Source organism: Hemiscyllium ocellatum, chromosome 20, assembly GCF_020745735.1.
Source record: "Hemiscyllium ocellatum isolate sHemOce1 chromosome 20, sHemOce1.pat.X.cur, whole genome shotgun sequence".
Classification (NCBI taxonomy): domain Eukaryota; kingdom Metazoa; phylum Chordata; class Chondrichthyes; order Orectolobiformes; family Hemiscylliidae; genus Hemiscyllium; species Hemiscyllium ocellatum.
Window position 1 is genome coordinate 2,763,728 of NC_083420.1, and position 18,772 is coordinate 2,782,499.

Genomic DNA, 18,772 nt, shown 5'->3' on the forward strand with positions numbered 1-18,772 from the left:
AATCAGATCATGATAATCTTTTTGTGGACTCCCACCCGCCCTCTCACCATAACCCTTAACTCCTTTATTGTTCAAAAATCTCTCTGCCTTTGCCTTAAAAACATTCAATGAGGAAGCCTCAACTGCTTCACTAGGCAGGGAATTCCACAGATTCACAACCCTTTGGATGAAGAAGTTCCTCCTCAACTCAGTCCCAAATCTGCTCCTTGCTATTTTGAGGCTATGCCCCCGAATTGTAGTTTCACCCACCAGTGGAAACAATTCCCTGCTTCTCTCATATCTATATTCTTCATAATTTTATATGTTTCTATAAGATCCCCCCTCATTCTTCTAAATTCCAGCGAGTATAGACCCCGTAGACTAAATGTGTCCTCATAAGCCAACCAGAATTCCAGAACTAAAGTAGTGAACCTCCAGTATAACTCGGTGACACTCAGTAATGCATAAGTTCCTATCCACCTTCATCTCAAAGAGGCAAGTGTCTTCTCAGATTTCACTCTTGGAGCTCTGTGAGGCATTCATATTTACGCCAACCAGAGAAACAGATGTCTGTTTTTGTTGATACGGTTCAGAGATGACCTACTATGAATGGTTGGTTCATTTCCAACATGAACAGATTGGCTCAGCAAGGTCTGTGTTCACAGGCAATGTACCCTCTGTGTGCTGCACGCTCACTCAGGGGATTTGCAGAAGCTGATCAATATGCGATACATTGATTTGCAGTTTCCATTGGCCTAACTGCACACAGACTTTGGAGGTGTGTGCAGCAACAAGGAAAATGAGAAGGAATGTCGTTCATTGGTGCAAATGGATGGTTTATTTTGATTGACGTGTTTAAAAGTTTTTTTTTGAACTCTTTCTTTCAATGCTGCATGTTTATTTAGACAAGATCAAATGATGTAAAATGAGATACACGTCTGTTACTGTACGAGAAGGGTTCCATCTGACATTTTCATAAAAGCAAGGATTGTAAGGGCAACAGATGTATTTAAGATTTCAAAATGGGTGATTTAGTTAAGTGTGTGTCAAGACTGGCTATTGATTTTCTAGGACTCACTGTTCTGTACTGTGTCCTTGGTGAATAGGCATGGAAATTGCAGGGGTCCATGGAAAAAAAGAGGCCATAGAAGGTGAAGAGGCAAGGACGAGAGGACTAAGCATAACTTTTAACACAATTGGTACAAAGACCTTGTAATCAGATCGCTTTGGCACTGTTCCCAAAGGCTGCCTGCCAAACGCCACTCCGAGATGGTAAACCTGACTTCTCCCTCCCAGAAAGGAAGTACAGCAGAAGGCAACCTTTTTAAAGGAAGAGGATCTGTCAATTTGGGAAATATCTTCAACTGAGCTTTCCAGTTCGATGTCAAAATCCCAGTTCATGGTCACAAATTAATCAGCATCCATAGAAATGATTTGCTCTCTAAGGACGCACAGTCTGTGTTTTTACTGCTGTCCAAAGATAATAAACTTTGATATATTTGAAATCAAGCCTAAAATCCAACAAAATAGTTTTTTTTCTGAAAATCAGCACACCTCGTCTTTGACCAGCAGCTTGCTTTGCTCCTATATGAGTGACTTTGACAGAAGATGGAAACTGGAACATTGAGCAGAAACCACGCTAATTGTCAAAATTACACATCACCATGAAACATGTCCCTGGAATTAACAGGCAAGACAGCAGTTTGCTTTACTCCACCTCCCCAGACAGGTACTGCCAGCCAAGAAGAGACTTCGGCAACTTATCCTGGCCACATCTGCAGATGGCATCACTGCACAGTACCGGGACATGATACCTACCTCTGGCAGTAGAGTATTATTTTGGGATGGAAATAAAAACAAACTGCTGGTAAGTGTGGGAAGATAAAGAACAGAATTATGTCATCATAACTGAGTATGTCAAAGCTCTGCAGTTCACTAGTTAATAAAGGGGTATGTGGAGACAGCAGGGGTACATCTTTGAGAGAGAGAGAGAGAGAGAGAGGATTAGCCATGAACATGCTGAATGTCAAAGCAGGCTCTATATACTGACCGACCCACTCCTGCCCCTGACTGACCCACACCTGTCCCCGACTGACCCACTCCTGCTCCTGACTGGCCCACTCCTGTCCCTGACTGACCCACTCCTGTCCCTGACTGGCCCACTCCTGTCCCTGACTGACCCACTCCTGCCCCTGACTTTTCCACTCCTGTCCCTGACTGACCCACTCCTGTCCCTGACTGGCCCACTCCTGTCCCTGACTTTTCCAATCCTGTCCCTGACTGACCCACTTCTGTCCCTGACTGACCCACTCCTGAACCTGACTGACCCACTCCTGATCCTGACTGGCCCACTCCTGTCCCTGACAGACCCACTCCTGTCCCTGACTGACCCACTCCTGTCCCTGACTGGCCCACTCCTGTCCCTGACTGACCAACTCCTGTCCCTGACTGGCCCACTCTTGCTTTTCCACCTTTCTATTAGAAATTATGAATTTCTTAAATAAGATATGATCATTTAGAAAACAGATTTTATACTTTCCATATTGGATAAACAGCAAACATAGGAAATAGAAAGCTCATATTATACACAAACCACACAAAATGGTTGACCTTTCATGACACTGAATATTTATAATAATGATAATAATTTATAATAATAAAGACTAGAAAGTGAGGTGATACTTTGTTGGTTATATGTTGGGGCTTCACATTTTTTTGCTGAAATCCACAAGAAATTAAGCGTTAACAAGAAACTACAGAGATTTCACTGAATGAAGATGGCAATCAGAACTAAATCATTTCTGGATCTATATACATAGGAGCAGATAGAGGCCATTCAGCCCATTGAGTTCTCTCTGCCAATGAGATCACGGCTGGTCTGATAATCCTCAAATCCACTTTTTCACCTTATTCCCGTAGCCTTCAAATCTATTACTGATTAAAAATTTGTCCATTTCAGTCCTGAATATATTTAATGTCACAGCCTTAAACTACCCTCAGTCCGAAAGAATTCCACAGATTCACTTGTGATTCAATTCAGCGTTCTGTAAAACGTGTCTCTTCATTTCCTATACATGTCTGCAGTAAATGTGATAAAATCAAAAGTAAATCCGAACCAATAAAATATTACCTCACGTTCCAGTCATTGTTATCGTTGAGTAAATGTCCAATGTCATGAAGGATCAGCAAGTGTATAGTTAAACAGATGATTCTTTCTCAAAGTGAAATTAGAATCACTGCAACATTACCTGATTATCTTAAAGTCTAAGACAGTAACACATGGCTATTTGTGAATCCCAAGTTCACTGCAGACATTATCCAGATAAACTCAATGCTGATATGAACTATTATCTAATTTGTAATAATAAATTTCAGGAACATTGACCTGGGTTTTAGCCCAGAACAGGGAGCTGTGTTGCAATCAGGAAAGTCTGAAGATTTACAGGGATCCTTTCAAATTTTTTTCTGTCAGTTTATTGCCCACAGGCAGCCTGATCGGTAGGTGAGAAGCCTGGGAACAATCCCGGGGAACCTGGGGAAATCAGGAACCCAGAGGATAGCATGTCGATGAAGGGGTGAAAGCATAGCTGCTGGTCACAAAGTGAGGGTTGGTGCTGGTGGATGGTAGTGAGGGCAAGTAGACATGATGGGTGGCTGGAGGAAGCCCGACCCACAGGCAATGCTATAATGATACTTGCACTTTTCATTTTCTGAGGCCAGGAAACACCAACTAACATGAGTCTGAAAAAAGACAAAGATTGTTGAAATGAAGGAAGGCAGCCTCATGCCATCATTCAGATAGACCTGTGAGCAAATCCATTTAATCATGCTTCATTGCTCCAGGGTTAAATCTACAAGTGGGGGAGTTTGAAGTGGGCTACGGTTCCAGTTTCAGGATTCTAACATACTATCTATCTGTTAGTCCTTGTTTGGGGGAAGTGAAGTAGGGTTAAATTATTTCTTGATTCAGAGGTAAACATTAAAACTCAGTATGAACATACATCTAATTAATGGCTGCCCAGGAATTCTAAACTTTGGGGAAACACTGTGAGGAAACCTGGAGCCAGTCAGGTCGGCTTGACAACATGACAACAATTCACTATTCAGTCGTTTAATTAACTTGGCAACATAACTTTTTTAAAAATGAGAATCAACAGTTCATCGTAATACAATACACAGTGATGACAATAGATACTCAGGTCATTTTAAAAATGTGGAGATTTCCGTAATGTTTGCAGTGAATCTTAAAAAGACCAGAATATTCTAAAATGGGCTAGTCTTTTTAAAGCACAGATCCTGACTCCCCTACATACAATGTTCTTGATAGCTGCAAATCACGTGGTCAAAAGCTGCAGCAATTAAGCAGCTCTGGGTCTTATTCTAGTGAAGCAGGCCCTGCCTTTGACTTTTCCTTGTCTCTGGACAATGCCTGTTCTGAGTCTTAACATGGCTATGATGTCACAGTGCAATAAACTGTAAATTCAGTCTTTAAATCAAAAATATTCACTTGCTTAAAAGTCCACTGATACCTAATAGCTAAACACAACCGTTGTGGTGAGACACAATACATTTTCTTTTTAAAAATATTCACAAAGGAATCTTAGTTTTTTCTTTCCTACCTCAGCAGGCAGCAGGGTGTAGGCATAGAACCGCTTCATGTGGCTCACCAGCTCATCTTCAGAATAGTTCACATATTCCACAAATTTTCTACTGAGGAGGAACCAGTCAGAACCACCATCGACAGTGATACCTTCAGGGATTTTCCTGTCTCCTAGGCGCCACATGTGTGTATCACACTCAAAGAAAATCCTGTCTAAACCCTGCTTCCTTATGAACCTGAAGAAAGGATGGAAAAGCAAAATTGAGACATGATGTGATGATGCATGAACTGTAGCAGCAATTAGGAAAGCAGCTATGAATATTGAAACTGTGACCTGGTGGCATACAGCAGATTAAAACAAGAGAGTTCTGACTTCATGTGTCATTACACTCAGCAACTGCAACAGTTCACTGTTTAAAGCTACCTACTTGAATTCTGCTGTGAATGAAAGCACAATGTAACCAGGAAAAGGGCCATTCATCTCCTTCATTAAACACATCAAGAGATCTGAAAAGACATGTGATCCAAATCTCTCTCCATACTGTCAACCATGACAGGAAATGCAGAACAATTCAAGGAATTAATGGAGAAATTCTATAATTTAGACTTCACAGATTATTGCACCACTTGTAATGCAACATTGTAGCATTTTGCCACTTATTTTTTAATGTAGTGTGAACAAAATACATTTGAAGGCTATAGCGAATAACTGCAGTGTTCACACTTCTGCTCAAAAAGATCACTGTAGCGAACACTTTTCTCACTGGAATGACTTTATTTAATTTCCAGCTACCTTCCATGACTGAAATCTCTTCCTCTGCTACTTTGGAGATAACTTCAATGCAGAATGTCCATCAGGGATTTGATGGGTTTGGATAAGGGGCCCACTCTATACACACACAGCCATCCTAATGAGAACAATCTTTCAAAAACAAAGAGCCACAGGTTCCGACAGATCTCATCTATCTCATTATTCCTGGGGATCGGTGACTGTGCCTAGCTCATCAGTTTGTCACCAAGGAGTTTAAAGTAAAATTACCTGTTTCATAAAACTTTTCTGAAAGTTAGCTTTAAGAACAGAAGGAGCAGAGTTATAGGAGTAGGCCATTCCTGATGAAGGGCTTTTGCCCGAAACGTTGATTTTCCTGCTCCTTGGATGCTACCTGACCTGCTGTGCTTTTCCAGCACCATTCTAATCTAGAATCTAATTTCCACCATCTGCAGTCCTCACGGTTGCCATTCAGTCTGTCAAACCTACCCCAACATTCAATATTATGATGCCTGATTGAACATTCTAAGGCCTTTTCCCTACTCCATCCCTGCAATCCGGTACACCATTGGTAATTGGAAATATATCAATATCTACCTTAAACATACTCAGTGACTGAGCTTCCAAGGCCCTTTGGGGTGGAGAATTCCAAATGGCCCTCCTTATCCCAATTAAGTAGCATCCCCCTGGTTTTGGTCTCACAATTAGAGAAAACATTTTATCTGCATCGATCCCTTCGAGCCTTCAAGTATTTTGTAAATTTCAATTAGATAATCTCTCATTCTTCAAAGCTTGAGAAATTTGAAAATATCACATTTGACGCCCTTCTCTAAATCATTGATATATATTAAGAACATAAGGACTAAGAGCAGGAGTAGGCCGTTTGGCCCACCGTTCAATAAGATCATGGCTGATCTTGTCATGGCCTCAGCTTCACTTCCCCACCCTCTCACCATAACCCTTAATTCCTTCACTGCTCAAAAATCTATCTAGCTTTGACCTAAGAACAGCTGGGGCACAAGTCATGAGAATGATCTACTTATTTCTAATCCGTTTTCTGTCTGTTGGCCAATCATTAATCCATGCCAGGATATTACCTCTGATGCTATGTGCTTTAAACTTCTAACCAGCCTCCTGTGGGGGAATTTATCTAAAGCATTCTGAAAGTCCAAGAATGCTATGCCCATCAATCTCATTTATCAATTTTGTTAGTAACATCTTTAAAAGACTCCAAGTTTGTCAACACTATTTTCCATTCACAAATCCATTATGCCTATGACCAATCAGATCATGATCAGCCAGATATTTATTTAATCCTTCCTTTGTAAAAATGCTAACATTTTCCGTATTACTGATGTAAGGCTAACAAGTTTGTAGTTCCACATTTTCTCGTCTTCCTTTCTTAAATAATGGGGTGACATTTGTTCTAATCCACAGGAATCATTCCAGAGTTGATGGAAATTTGGAAGATAATCACCATTGCATCAACTATCTCTAAAGCTACTTCCTTCAACACCCTGGGATGTAGAATATCAGGTTGTGGGGATTTATCAGCTTTCAGCTCCATTCATTTTTCCACACAACCTGCTTACTGATGCTAATTTCAGATCCTTACTCCAGCGAGATCTTCCTCAGTGAAAACAACATCACAATTGGGCGGCACGGTGGCACAGTGGTTAGCACTGCTGCCTCACAGCGCCAGAGACCCGGGTTCAATTCCTGACTCGGGCGACTGACTGTGTGAAGTTTGCACGTTCTCCCCGTGTCTGCGTGGGTTTCCTCCGGGTGCTCCGGTTTCCTCCCACAGTCCAAAGATGTGCGGGGTCAGGTGAATTGGCCATGCTAAATTGACCGTATGTTAGGTAAAGGGGTAAATGTAGGGGTATGGGTGGGTTGCGCTTCGGCGGGTCGGTGTGGACTTGTTGGGCCGAAGGGCCTGTTTCCACACTGTAAGGAATCTAATCTAATCTAATTTAGCTTCACTGCCATTTTTCAATTCCACATTATAAACACTCCTGACTCTGCCTGCAACAGAAACACATTTGTTTTAGCTAGATATTTCCTTTACATGTATCTTTTGAAGCTTTACAGCCTGTTTTTATGTTTTTATTTGTTAAATTGTACTCATTTCCAATCTCCCTTTCCTTCTCAGTTCCTTGGGCCGCCTTTGTTGTACTGTAAACAATCCCCCAATCCTCAGAATTACAGCCATTTCAGGAAACTTTCATCCACCTTTTCTTTTGACTTTACGTAATCCTGAGCTTCCTTTATCAGTCACGGTTGGCAGACCGTTCATTGAGTTTTTGCGTCTTGAAGGAATGTAGAGTCACGTATGCCATGGACTAGTTGCCTGTGTAGAATGAATGTATTTGAATGTATTTTCCCAAACCACTTCTACTAATTTGTTCCTCATGTCATCATTTTCCTTTTTCAAATTTAGCAACGTTGCTTCACAATGAACATCTCACCACCAAACATCATGAGAAATTCGATATTATGCTCATTCATCCTGAAGGATTCTTTTACAATTTGTTCTCTCAACCTGAGAGCCTCCCTTACTAATGTTCTGATCCCATCACTTATTCTCAGGGCAATGCCACCTCCTTTTCCTTCTTCAAAAAAAACCAAAGAACTGCAGATGCTGGAAATCAGAAACAAAACCAGAAATTGTTGGATAAACTCGACAGGTCTGGCAGCATCTGTGGAGAGACAGCAGAGTTAATGTTTCAGAAGAAGGTCATTGGACCCAAAATGTTAACTCTGCTTTCTCTCCACAGATGTTACCATTCCTGCTGAGTTTATCCAACAATTTCTGATTTTGTTCTTTTTCCTTCTTGCCTGTCTTTCCCAAACACGGAATATCCTTGAATATTCAGCTCCCAGTCCTGGTCACCCTGCAGCCGGTTTTTATTATGATAGATCAGACCCCTGTATCTCGAATCCTGTTTATAGATTGCCTACCTGTTACAAATGCTGCATATATTCAGGCAGATTGCCCCAATTTTGTTTTGTTTTTGGGACATCATTCTGTTTTCAGACCAGACTCAATGCTTGGGTTTGTTTCTTCTGCCTCTCCCTAGCACCTTTTCAACTTCCTGTTACTAACCTTAAATTTTTCTGATTTGAGTTATCCCTCAGATTCTCACCCCCGCCAAGCCAATTTAAACCCACCCCAACAGCACTAGCAAATCTCCCCTTGAGGATGTTAACCCCAGTCCCATTAAGGTGTAACCCATCAACTTGTACTGGACCCATCTGCCCCTGAACTGGTCCATCTGTCCCAGAAGTCCATTATCCTCCATTCTACACTCAGCAATGCATTCCACTATTTCTTTGGCTCAGGGTCAGTTGGTACTCTTGTCTCTAATTCTGAAGTTGTGGGTTGGAATCTGACTCCAGAGAATTTGAAACATAATCCAAGCAATAACTCATTGCAGAACATTGGATTATCTCAGTTGATATTCCACCACAACAAAATTAATATCACATAAGTAAATGGAAGTGGTCGAGTTTGTTGAATTATATTCTAAATGGGACAAACAGTTTACCTGAAGCTGACTACCAAGGAAATACTGCACTAAATGATTGCTGGGATGAAAGGATTGTCCTCATACAACAAATTGGGGAGACTAGGGTTACATGTGATTGCATAAAGACTACACCTCTGAACTAAACACATTGATCAGGACTTTGGATCCAGTCCTTCAGAGTTTCTTACGCGTCCTCATCCCACGAACTTCTCACGTAGGTGACTTCAACTGCCTTCCGAAGATACACAAAGCCAAAACGCCAGGCCGTCCCATCATACCAGGCAATGGGACCCTGTGTGAGAACCTCTCGGGCTACATCAAAGGCATCTTGAAACCCATTGTACAGGGAACCCCCAGCTTCTGTCGCGACATTACAGATTTCTTAAAGAAACTCAGCACCCATGGACCGGTCGAACCTGGAACATTCCTCGTCACAATGGACTTTTCAGCACTCTACACTAACATCCCCCACAGTGATGGCATCGCGGCAACAGCCTCAGTACTAGACACCAACAACTGCCAATCTCCAAAGACCATCCTACAACTCAATCTTTTTTCCTCGACCACACATTTTCACCTTTGACAACCAGTTCTTCAACCAGACACACGGAACAGCTATGAGGACCAAATTTGCACCTCAATATACCAACAATTTCATGCACAGGTTCGAACAAGACTTCTTTTCTGTACAGAACCTCCAAACAACACTATAGTTCAAATAAATTGATGACATTTTCTTCCTCTGGACCCATAGTGAGGAGTCACTGAAACCCTGTCACGGCAACCTCTGCAAGACGTGTCAGAGTGTTGACATGGATACCACCATTACACATGGGGACACCTCCCACCATGAATGCGGCAGGTACTCATGTGACTCTGCCAACGTTGTCTATCTCACATGCTGCAGGCAAGATGCCCCGAGGCATGGTACAATGGTGAGACTGAGCAGAGGCTACGACAATAGATGAATGGACACCGTGCAACGATCCCCAGGCAGTATGTTCCCTCCCAGCCGGGGAACACTTCAGCAGTCTGGGACATTCGGCCTTGGACCCTCGGGTGACCATCCTCCATGGCGGACTTCGAGACGAGAGACATTGCAGAGTGGCTGAACAGAGGCTGATAGCCAAGTTTGATACCCATGGGGATGGTCTTAACTGGGACCTTTGGTTCATGTCACACTATAGGTGACCCCACTGCACTATACACTCTCTCTTTCACAAACACACACACACACATACATACTTGACCAAGCTTACACACACATATTCACACACACTCTATCACATGCACTCACATCCACATGCACACACTCACTCCACCTTTCCTGCACACGGATACATATAGTTTGTGGGGTGAAGTTGTATTTGCAGAATTACATTTTATTTGCTGAAAAGCTGCATCAATCCATGCAAGATTCTGTACATGACACTTTAGAAACTGAACCAGTCTGAATCAACATTGGGACACAGTCACAGTTTAAGCTCACACCTTGAATGCATTGTCTGAGCTGAGATGGCACGTATTTACGTATTCAAGAACCAAAACTAGCATATCCCATTCTAAAAGATGAAAGACTTAATCTAAAATGTGTTTAATATATCAATTAGATTAGATTCCCTACAGTCTGGAACAGGCCCTTCGGCCCAACCAGTCCACACCGACCCTCCGAAGAGTAATCCACCCAGACCCATTTCCCTTACACTACGGGCAATTTAGCATGGCCAATTCACCTGACTTGCACGTCTTTGGATTGTGGGAGGAAACCGGAGCACCCGGAGAAAACCCACGCAGATACGGGGAGAACGTGCAAACTCCACACAGACGGTTGCCCGAGGCAAGAATTGAACCTGGGACCCTGGTGCTGTGAGGCAGCAGTGCTAACCACTGATCCACCGTGCTGCCCTAAATTCCGTGTCTTGTGGTCTTGTCGCCTTGAAAGCTGGTGCTTCCAAATAAACCTATTGCACTATAACCTGGTGTTGTGTGGATTTTTAACTTTGTCCACCCCAGTCCAACACTGGCACATCCAAATTGCAAACAATTTTATGACAAATAAGTCATAAAAGTTTTAAGGGGCTTGATTGGTTAGATGCTGGGAGGATGTGTTTTTTGGTTAGAGGGTCTCAAATGAGCAGTCAGTACTTTCAGAGTATAAAGAAAATTTACAGCCCAGGAACAGACCCTTCGGCCCTCCGAGCCTGTGTCGATAAAGGTGAAGAATTTAGGCCCAAGGTAAGATGTTCTTCACTTAAGTATATGTGAACCTTTGGAAATCTTTTGTGCAGAGAGCTGTGGATGGTCAATCACTGAATATATTCAAGTCGAAGATATTTTTTGGACATTACGAGCACTAAATATAGGGATAATGTGATGAATATGGTTGAGGTGGAAGGTTAGTCATTATTGTCTTAGGGGGCCTAACGGCCTACTCTTGCTCCTATGTTCTCTAATGTTTCTTGCTGCTGCACAAGATCATTGAGTTCCACAGCTGACAGCAACTTTCAGAATTGGAAATCAATGCACCAATATGAGTACACATGACATAAGCATGCATACACATGATGTGAGCGAAACTTTGGAGTAGCTGCGTGGTCCCAAGAGGGAACACTGTCCTGCTCCTGTATGATTTTATGTTCTTAAGATGATACATTTATGAATCATGCACTTCGCCAGCATAAAACTATTTCTAACCATTTAACAAGAAGCTCAGCATTAACTTTGACTTTGGTTGCATCCACACCTTTGTCTTTTTTGCAAATTAGTATCTTTTCACGTTTGCAGTACATCCTGGTCATGGAATTTAAATTGCTTTGTGCAGCATAATAAGATTGTTGCCAAGTTATAAATCTCACTAATTAACCAACAAAGGCAAAAGTCAAAGACAGCTTGATCGTGGCTATTACTTTGCTGGCTGGAACATTTCTGTAAAATTGGAAACACGACTAAAGCAATCAAAAACAAAGATCTACAATGAATAGTACAAGTTACTCCACAGGAGGATGAGCAGCATTTCATTACTGGAGCTATGCAGTCAGTGTAAATTCTTTCCAATTGCTTTCTGAGTCAATAGGTTCCTATAATTATTCTAACCCAATCTAAAATGTCTCCTCGAATTGCTTTTATATAATGTGGAAAAAATAAGAAAAGAGATTTGTATGTTTTCAGGAGATACCAACCATTTCAGTGTTTAATGAATTTGAACAGCAGCATATGTTGAAGTTTCTATCGGAGATAGAAAGCCTTGCAAATGCAGTCAGTCTCTGATGTTCAATTACACAAGGGACACATAGCTTTTTATTTGGAATGGCAGGGAAGATCCTTATCCCAAAAGTTGTTTTGAATTGCTAGGATTCAGGCATCGGTTTCGGGCAAATAATTTCTACAATGTGACATTTACAAACCAAACTGAATTGTGCAGAGATAGAGTAAAATGTAAGCAAGTTATTTAATGGAATAAGATTACTCTAAAAATAGATATAAATATTGTATTCAATGAAGAAAAACACACTCAGCCAGTGTAGTAAAGAGATCAATAAGAGCGATGGCAGGCAATCTCAGTAACAATGGTTAAATTAGGAGTCAGAAAATTATTACTGTAAATAGGTCAGAGTCAGGTGAGCAACTAAAGCATGACAGTGGTACTAAAATTATTATTTCAGATCAATATTTCTTAATCCTACTGCCAACCACAGGTCGAACCTCAGGTAATAAAATTGTAAACAATTCTGATATAATAAGAAACATTAAGATGAATTAGGTTGCTGGTTCCGAGGACATTCACCAAAGAGTGATTAAAGAATGAGAAAACCACAAGCCATTTGCCTAGAACTTTAACAACCCAGTGACCTTTTGATTTGTTCTGTTAGGTTGGAAGGATGCCCAAAGTAGTTCCAATTTTCTGCAAGGATCACAAATCAGAACTCAAGAACTACTGGCCCAGTTTCAAAGATCAATTGTAGGGTCAGGGACAAGATTGTAAAGGTCACCTTGGAAAGGGTAGAAATCATCCAGCACACTCAACAAGGATTTCTGAAGGTGAAACAAGTTTAAGCCCTATATATCACCACTAAAAGATTCAGAAGGGTAGGAAGAAATGATTTCCTGCTTAAACAACCCACATCACTTAGATGGAAAAAGTGGGACTATTCACTTTGCAGGTGGGTGGAGTTTAGAGTGATTTGATATGGGTTTAAAGATGATGTGATCAAAGCATCAGAATTTTCTGAAATAACAATCCTTTGCAATCATGGATTATACAGAATTTCAATTAGTGTTACTGGTCCTACTTTCCTTCTTGCTGTCAGTACGTACATATATGGCCCGAGACATTAATCAATACAATCTTCAGGTCAAACAAAGTCAGTGTGCAACCATTACTGCAATCAAGATGCAATTAGTCTCCACCTTAAAGTCCAACATTTTGCCCCCTACTTTACACTTTAATTACAAATTCCCATATTCCCATTCTTAAAGTAAAACAGTCAATGTGAAATTCTGATGTAATGACATTTTTTCTGCCGATGATGGCACTATGCTCCACTGCTATGTCCTCCTTTGTTCTCTTACCTGGGTAGCTTGTTACATGGACCTGATTTTGTTTCTCTTGTGCCAAGTCATGTTATTTTCTCCCTCTTCCACCCCAACAATAGAAGGCCCTACATTGCCCTGGTCTGTGTGCATGGTCTCGTGTAGATTGCACCTCTCCCAACCCCCAAAAAATGCTTTGCATCCTTACAAACTGCAGGATTGTGAAGTCTGGGCATCCAAATGAAATTTCTCGAGACGTTGTGTATTGTGGCACCGTTTTGTGTGCTCCCAGGCTGAAGTAACAAACGCTTGGTAACTGAACTGCTTCAGCAAGTTATTATTTTGAAAGGAAGCAACATTTTGTGATTATAATATTATAGCTGTATGAGAACTTGTCAAGTTTTAGATTCCCCCACCATAGCCAGGATCAATGGATGAGAATTCTTTGGAGGGTTCATTATCATTTCCATGCAGCTACAGTAATTGGATTTAGCTTGTGTATTTAATCAAAGATGAAACAAGATCAGCATCTCCACATAAGATTAAATATTATCCACCTACATGCACACTGATAATACGCTACAATTGGGCAGCCTGAAGAATTCTTTGATAATCCTGTCTGATCAATTTGAATCATGTATTATTCTCTTACACTACACATCAACTCACTGAAATAATCATTCTTTTTTCAAATTTCACTTAGTTTTTGGTGACCCATGTCCTTCTTCATACCTGTGGAATTAAAATTAAATATTAAAAAGCAATAAAGTCTTTAATCCTTTTGTTGACTTTTAAAAAATATAATTCATTCTGGGAGTCTAGAGACTGAAGCAGCAGGGGTTTCTTTAGCAGTTTCTGATTAACATGTCATTTTGTCCATGAAGAATGATTAGGTTTACACTATGTAGACATGAATCTTGAGCTGGTACAGGCTATTCGGCCCCTTAGGTCTGCTCCTCCATTCAAGATTGATGCGGCTGATCTGATGACGGCTCACCTACAGATTGGTGTCCACCTCCCAAATTACTCTGCTCTGAGGAAGCTTCATATCAGACTCGAGATGATTGCTTCCCTCTCCACACATGCTGCCAGACCTTAGCATTTCTCCAGCACTTTGCTTTAGTTCCTGATAACCTTTGACTCTCATTAGTCGTAAGTTGTGAACAGATGACTATTCTATATCTATAGCTGCAATGGTTCCATTCACCACTGCAAGATATTTAACAAATTAATCCTGAAAGATGGGGGCAAATGGTGGCTCGGTATTAATGCCATTGGACTAGTTACCCAGATCTATCCGCCTCCTGGCAGCAGAGTGAAAACTTGTACCCCCCTGCACCCCCACCTGCCCTCCCAAGATTTGTATCTATGCAAACTAGAAATGTGAGGTGGAGTCAAGTTGGAGAAATTCAATATCTCCTAATGTGCCCGAGGAGTTAAACCCCCACTCCTCACCTCTCCACGTTTGCCACCCTAGTAAAGCAATCTGAAAATCCTCAGCAGAAAATTATAACAGAACTTCAATGTTAAAAAGTTAATATTCAACAGCCATTTCAGCTTTCTACACTGTTGGTTGCTAATGTGAAACTGACTCTATGACGTGTTAAAACAAGAGGTATGTGCATATCTTGAGGCATTATCATAGCAGTGCGACAAATCCTTTTATGTCGGTAGATTTGTAGAATATGAGAGCAGAGAATGCCAGCTTGTAAATTCACAGCAGCTTTGATTTTATTTTTCCCAAATCACCTTGAAATGTGCTCTCTTGGCTGCCATGATATGATGTTAGGTACTTGTACTAGTATATTAATGATCTTGCAATCACATAAAACAAGTAGATAGCACAGCCTAATGGAATGAACAGGAAATTAAAACAAGATGGACAGAATCTTCCAGTCCTTGTTAATTCATGCAATTTCATTGTGTACAATAGATGAGCAAGTCTGCATATTCTTGCTGCTGAATTAATGTAACCGTTTCATGTCCCAACCCAGATTCTCTCCTGGATCAATTCAGGACACCACACAACATAACAAATGTTTCATAACAGGAAACAAATTGTGAGAAATTCACCAGTTGTGCCAGGCTGGAACATATTAACATCTCATCTTCAGTGAAACCTGCCAGTTGGACACACCTAAGGACTTGCATCAGGTGCCCTTGATACTTCAAAGATGGCTACTGCAGGCAAAGAAAACCAGGTGAACCAAATACACCAGGGTGAGCAAAATCCTTTCACCCACACACCTTTCACTTTTGGAATTTAACAGCAGTCTGCAATTTCAATTCTATTTTCACGTTTGCCAGATTTTCCCACTATTTGTTTGCCACTCTGGGATTGTTTTCCATCCTGACACCTGCGATGTTGAGAAAATGCACAGGGTTCAGAGGCAGCTGGAGAATCTGTGAATGAGACATTTCTGGCAAATTGAATGATGGGGCAATTAATACCTGATACTCTTCCTGCTGCACCCACCGCTATTCCAAACACCGCACCCACCGCTACTCCAAACACCGCACCCACCGCTATTCCAAACACCGCACCCACCGCTATTCCAAACACCGCACCCACCGCTATTCCAAACACCGCACCCACCGCTATTCCAAACACCGCACCCACCGCTATTCCAAACACCGCACCCACCGCTATTCCAAACACCGCACCCACCGCTATTCCAAACACCACACCCACCGCTATTCCAAACACCACACCCACCGCTATTCCAAACACCGCACCCACCGCTACTCCAAACACCTCACCCACCGCTATTCCAAACACCGCACCCACCGCTACTCCAAACACCTCACCCACCGCTATTCCAAACACCACACCCACCGCTATTCCAAACACCACACCCACCGCTATTCCAAACACCACACCCACCGCTATTCCAAACACCACACCCACCGCTATTCCAAACACCGCACCCACCGCTATTCCAAACACCTCACCCACCGCTATTCCAAACACCGCACCCACCGCTATTCCAAACACCGCACCCACCGCTACTCCAAACACCGCACCCACCGCTATTCCAAACACCTCACCCAACGCTATTCCAAACACCTCACCCAACGTTATTCCAAACACCTCACCCACCGCTATTCCAAACACCGCGCCCACCGCTATTCCAAACACCTCACCCACCGCTATTCCAAACACCGCACCCATCGCTATTCCAAACACCTCACCCACCGCCATTCCAAACACCGCACCCACCGCTATTCCAAACACCTCACCCACCGCTATTCCAAACACCGCACCCACCGCTATTCCAAACACCTCACTTACCGCTATTCCAAACACCGCACCCACCGTTATTCCAAACACTGCGCCCACCGCTATTCCAAATACCTCACCCACCGCTACTCCAAACACTACACCCACCGCTATTCCAAACACTTCACCCACTGCTATTCCAAACACAGCACTCACCGCTATTCCAAACACCGCACCCACCGCTATTCCAAACACCACACCCACCGCTATTCCAAACACAGCACTCACCGCTATTCCAAACACCGCACCCACCGCTATTCCAAACACCGCACCCACCGCTATTCCAAACACTGCACCCACCGCTATTCCAAACACCTCACCCACCGCTATTCCAAACACCCACACTCACCACTATTCCAAACACCGTGCCCACCGCAGTTCCAAACACCGCACCCATCGCTATACCAAACACCGCACCCACCGCTATTCCAAACACCGCACCCACCGCTATTCCAAACACCGCACTCACCGCTTTTCCAAACACCTCACCCACCGCTATTCCAAACACCTCACCCACCGCTATTCCAAACACTGCACCCACCGCTATTCCTAACAACTCACCCACCGCTATTCCAAACACCTCACCCATCGCTATTCCAAACACCTCACCCACCGCTATTCCAAACACCGCACCCATCGCTATTCCAAACACCTCACCCACCGCTATTCCAAACACCTCACCCACCGCTATTCCAAACACCTCATCCACCGCTATTCCAAACACCGCACTCACCGCTATTCCATACACCTCACCCACCGCTATTCCAAACACCGCACCCACCGCTATTCCAAACACCGCACTCAGCGCTATTCCAAAAACCTCACCCACCGCTATTCCAAACACCGCACCCACCGCTATTCCAAACACCTCACCCACCGCTATTCCAAACACGGCACCCACCGCTATTCCAAACACCTCACCCACGGCTATTCCAAACACCACACTCACCGCTATTCCAAACACCGCACTCACCGCTATTCCAAACACTGCATCCACCGATATTCCAAACACCGCACCCACTGCTATTCCAAACACCGCACTCACCGTGATTCCAAACACCGCGCCCACCGCTATTCATAACACCGCACTCACCGCTATTCCAAACACCGCGCCCACCACTATTTCAAACACCTCACCCACCGCTATTCCAAACACCCACACTCACCACTATTCCAAACACCGCGCCCACCGCAGTTCCAAACACCGCACCCACCGCTTTTCCAAACACTGCACCCACCGACATTCCAAACACCGCACCCACCGCTATTCCAAACACCGCACCCACCGTTATTCCAAACACTGCACCCACCGCTATTCCAAACACCGCACCCACAGCTTTTCCAAACACCTCACGCACCGCAATTCCAAACACCGCACCCACTGCTATTCCAAACACCGCACCCACTGCTATTCCAAACACTGCACTCACCGTGATTCCAAACACCGCGCCCACCGCTATTTCAAACACCGCGCCCATCGCTATTCCAATCTCTGCACCCAGCGCTATTCCAAACACCGCGCCCACCGCTATTCCAAACACTGCACCCACCGCTATTCCAAACACTGCACCCAGCGCTATTCCAAACACCGCACCCACCGCTATTCCAAACACTGCACCCACCGCTATTCCGAACACCGTACTCACCGCTATTCCAAACACCGCACCCACCGCTATTCCAAACACTGCACCCACCGCTATTCCAAACACCGCACCCACCGCTATTCCAAACACCTCACCCACCGCTATTCCAAACACCGCACCCACCGCTATTCCAAACACCGCACCCACCGCTATTCCAAACACCCGCACTCACCACTATTCCAAACACCGCGCCCACCGCTATTCCAAACACCGCACTCACCGCTATTCCAAACACCGCACCCACCGCTATTCCAAACACTGCACCTACCGCTATTCCATACACCTCACCCACCGCTATTCCAAACACCGCACCCACCGCTATTCCAAACACTGCACCTACCGCTATTCCATACACCTCACCCACCGCTATTCCAAACACCGCACCCACCGCTTTTCCAAACACTGCACCCACCGACATTCCAAACACCTCACCCACCACAA

The 18,772-nt window shown here is 43.4% G+C and overlaps 1 protein-coding gene across 1 annotated transcript in view; it reads right to left on the minus strand.

The window, feature by feature from the left end:
• xylt1 (xylosyltransferase I) overlaps positions 1–18,772 on the minus strand; it is a 245,698-nt gene that overhangs the window by 26,749 nt on the left and 200,177 nt on the right. The window contains exon 6 of the mRNA XM_060840935.1: positions 4,599–4,815. Coding sequence (XP_060696918.1) covers positions 4,599–4,815 — 217 coding nt within the window. The remainder of the gene's footprint in view (positions 1–4,598; positions 4,816–18,772) is intronic.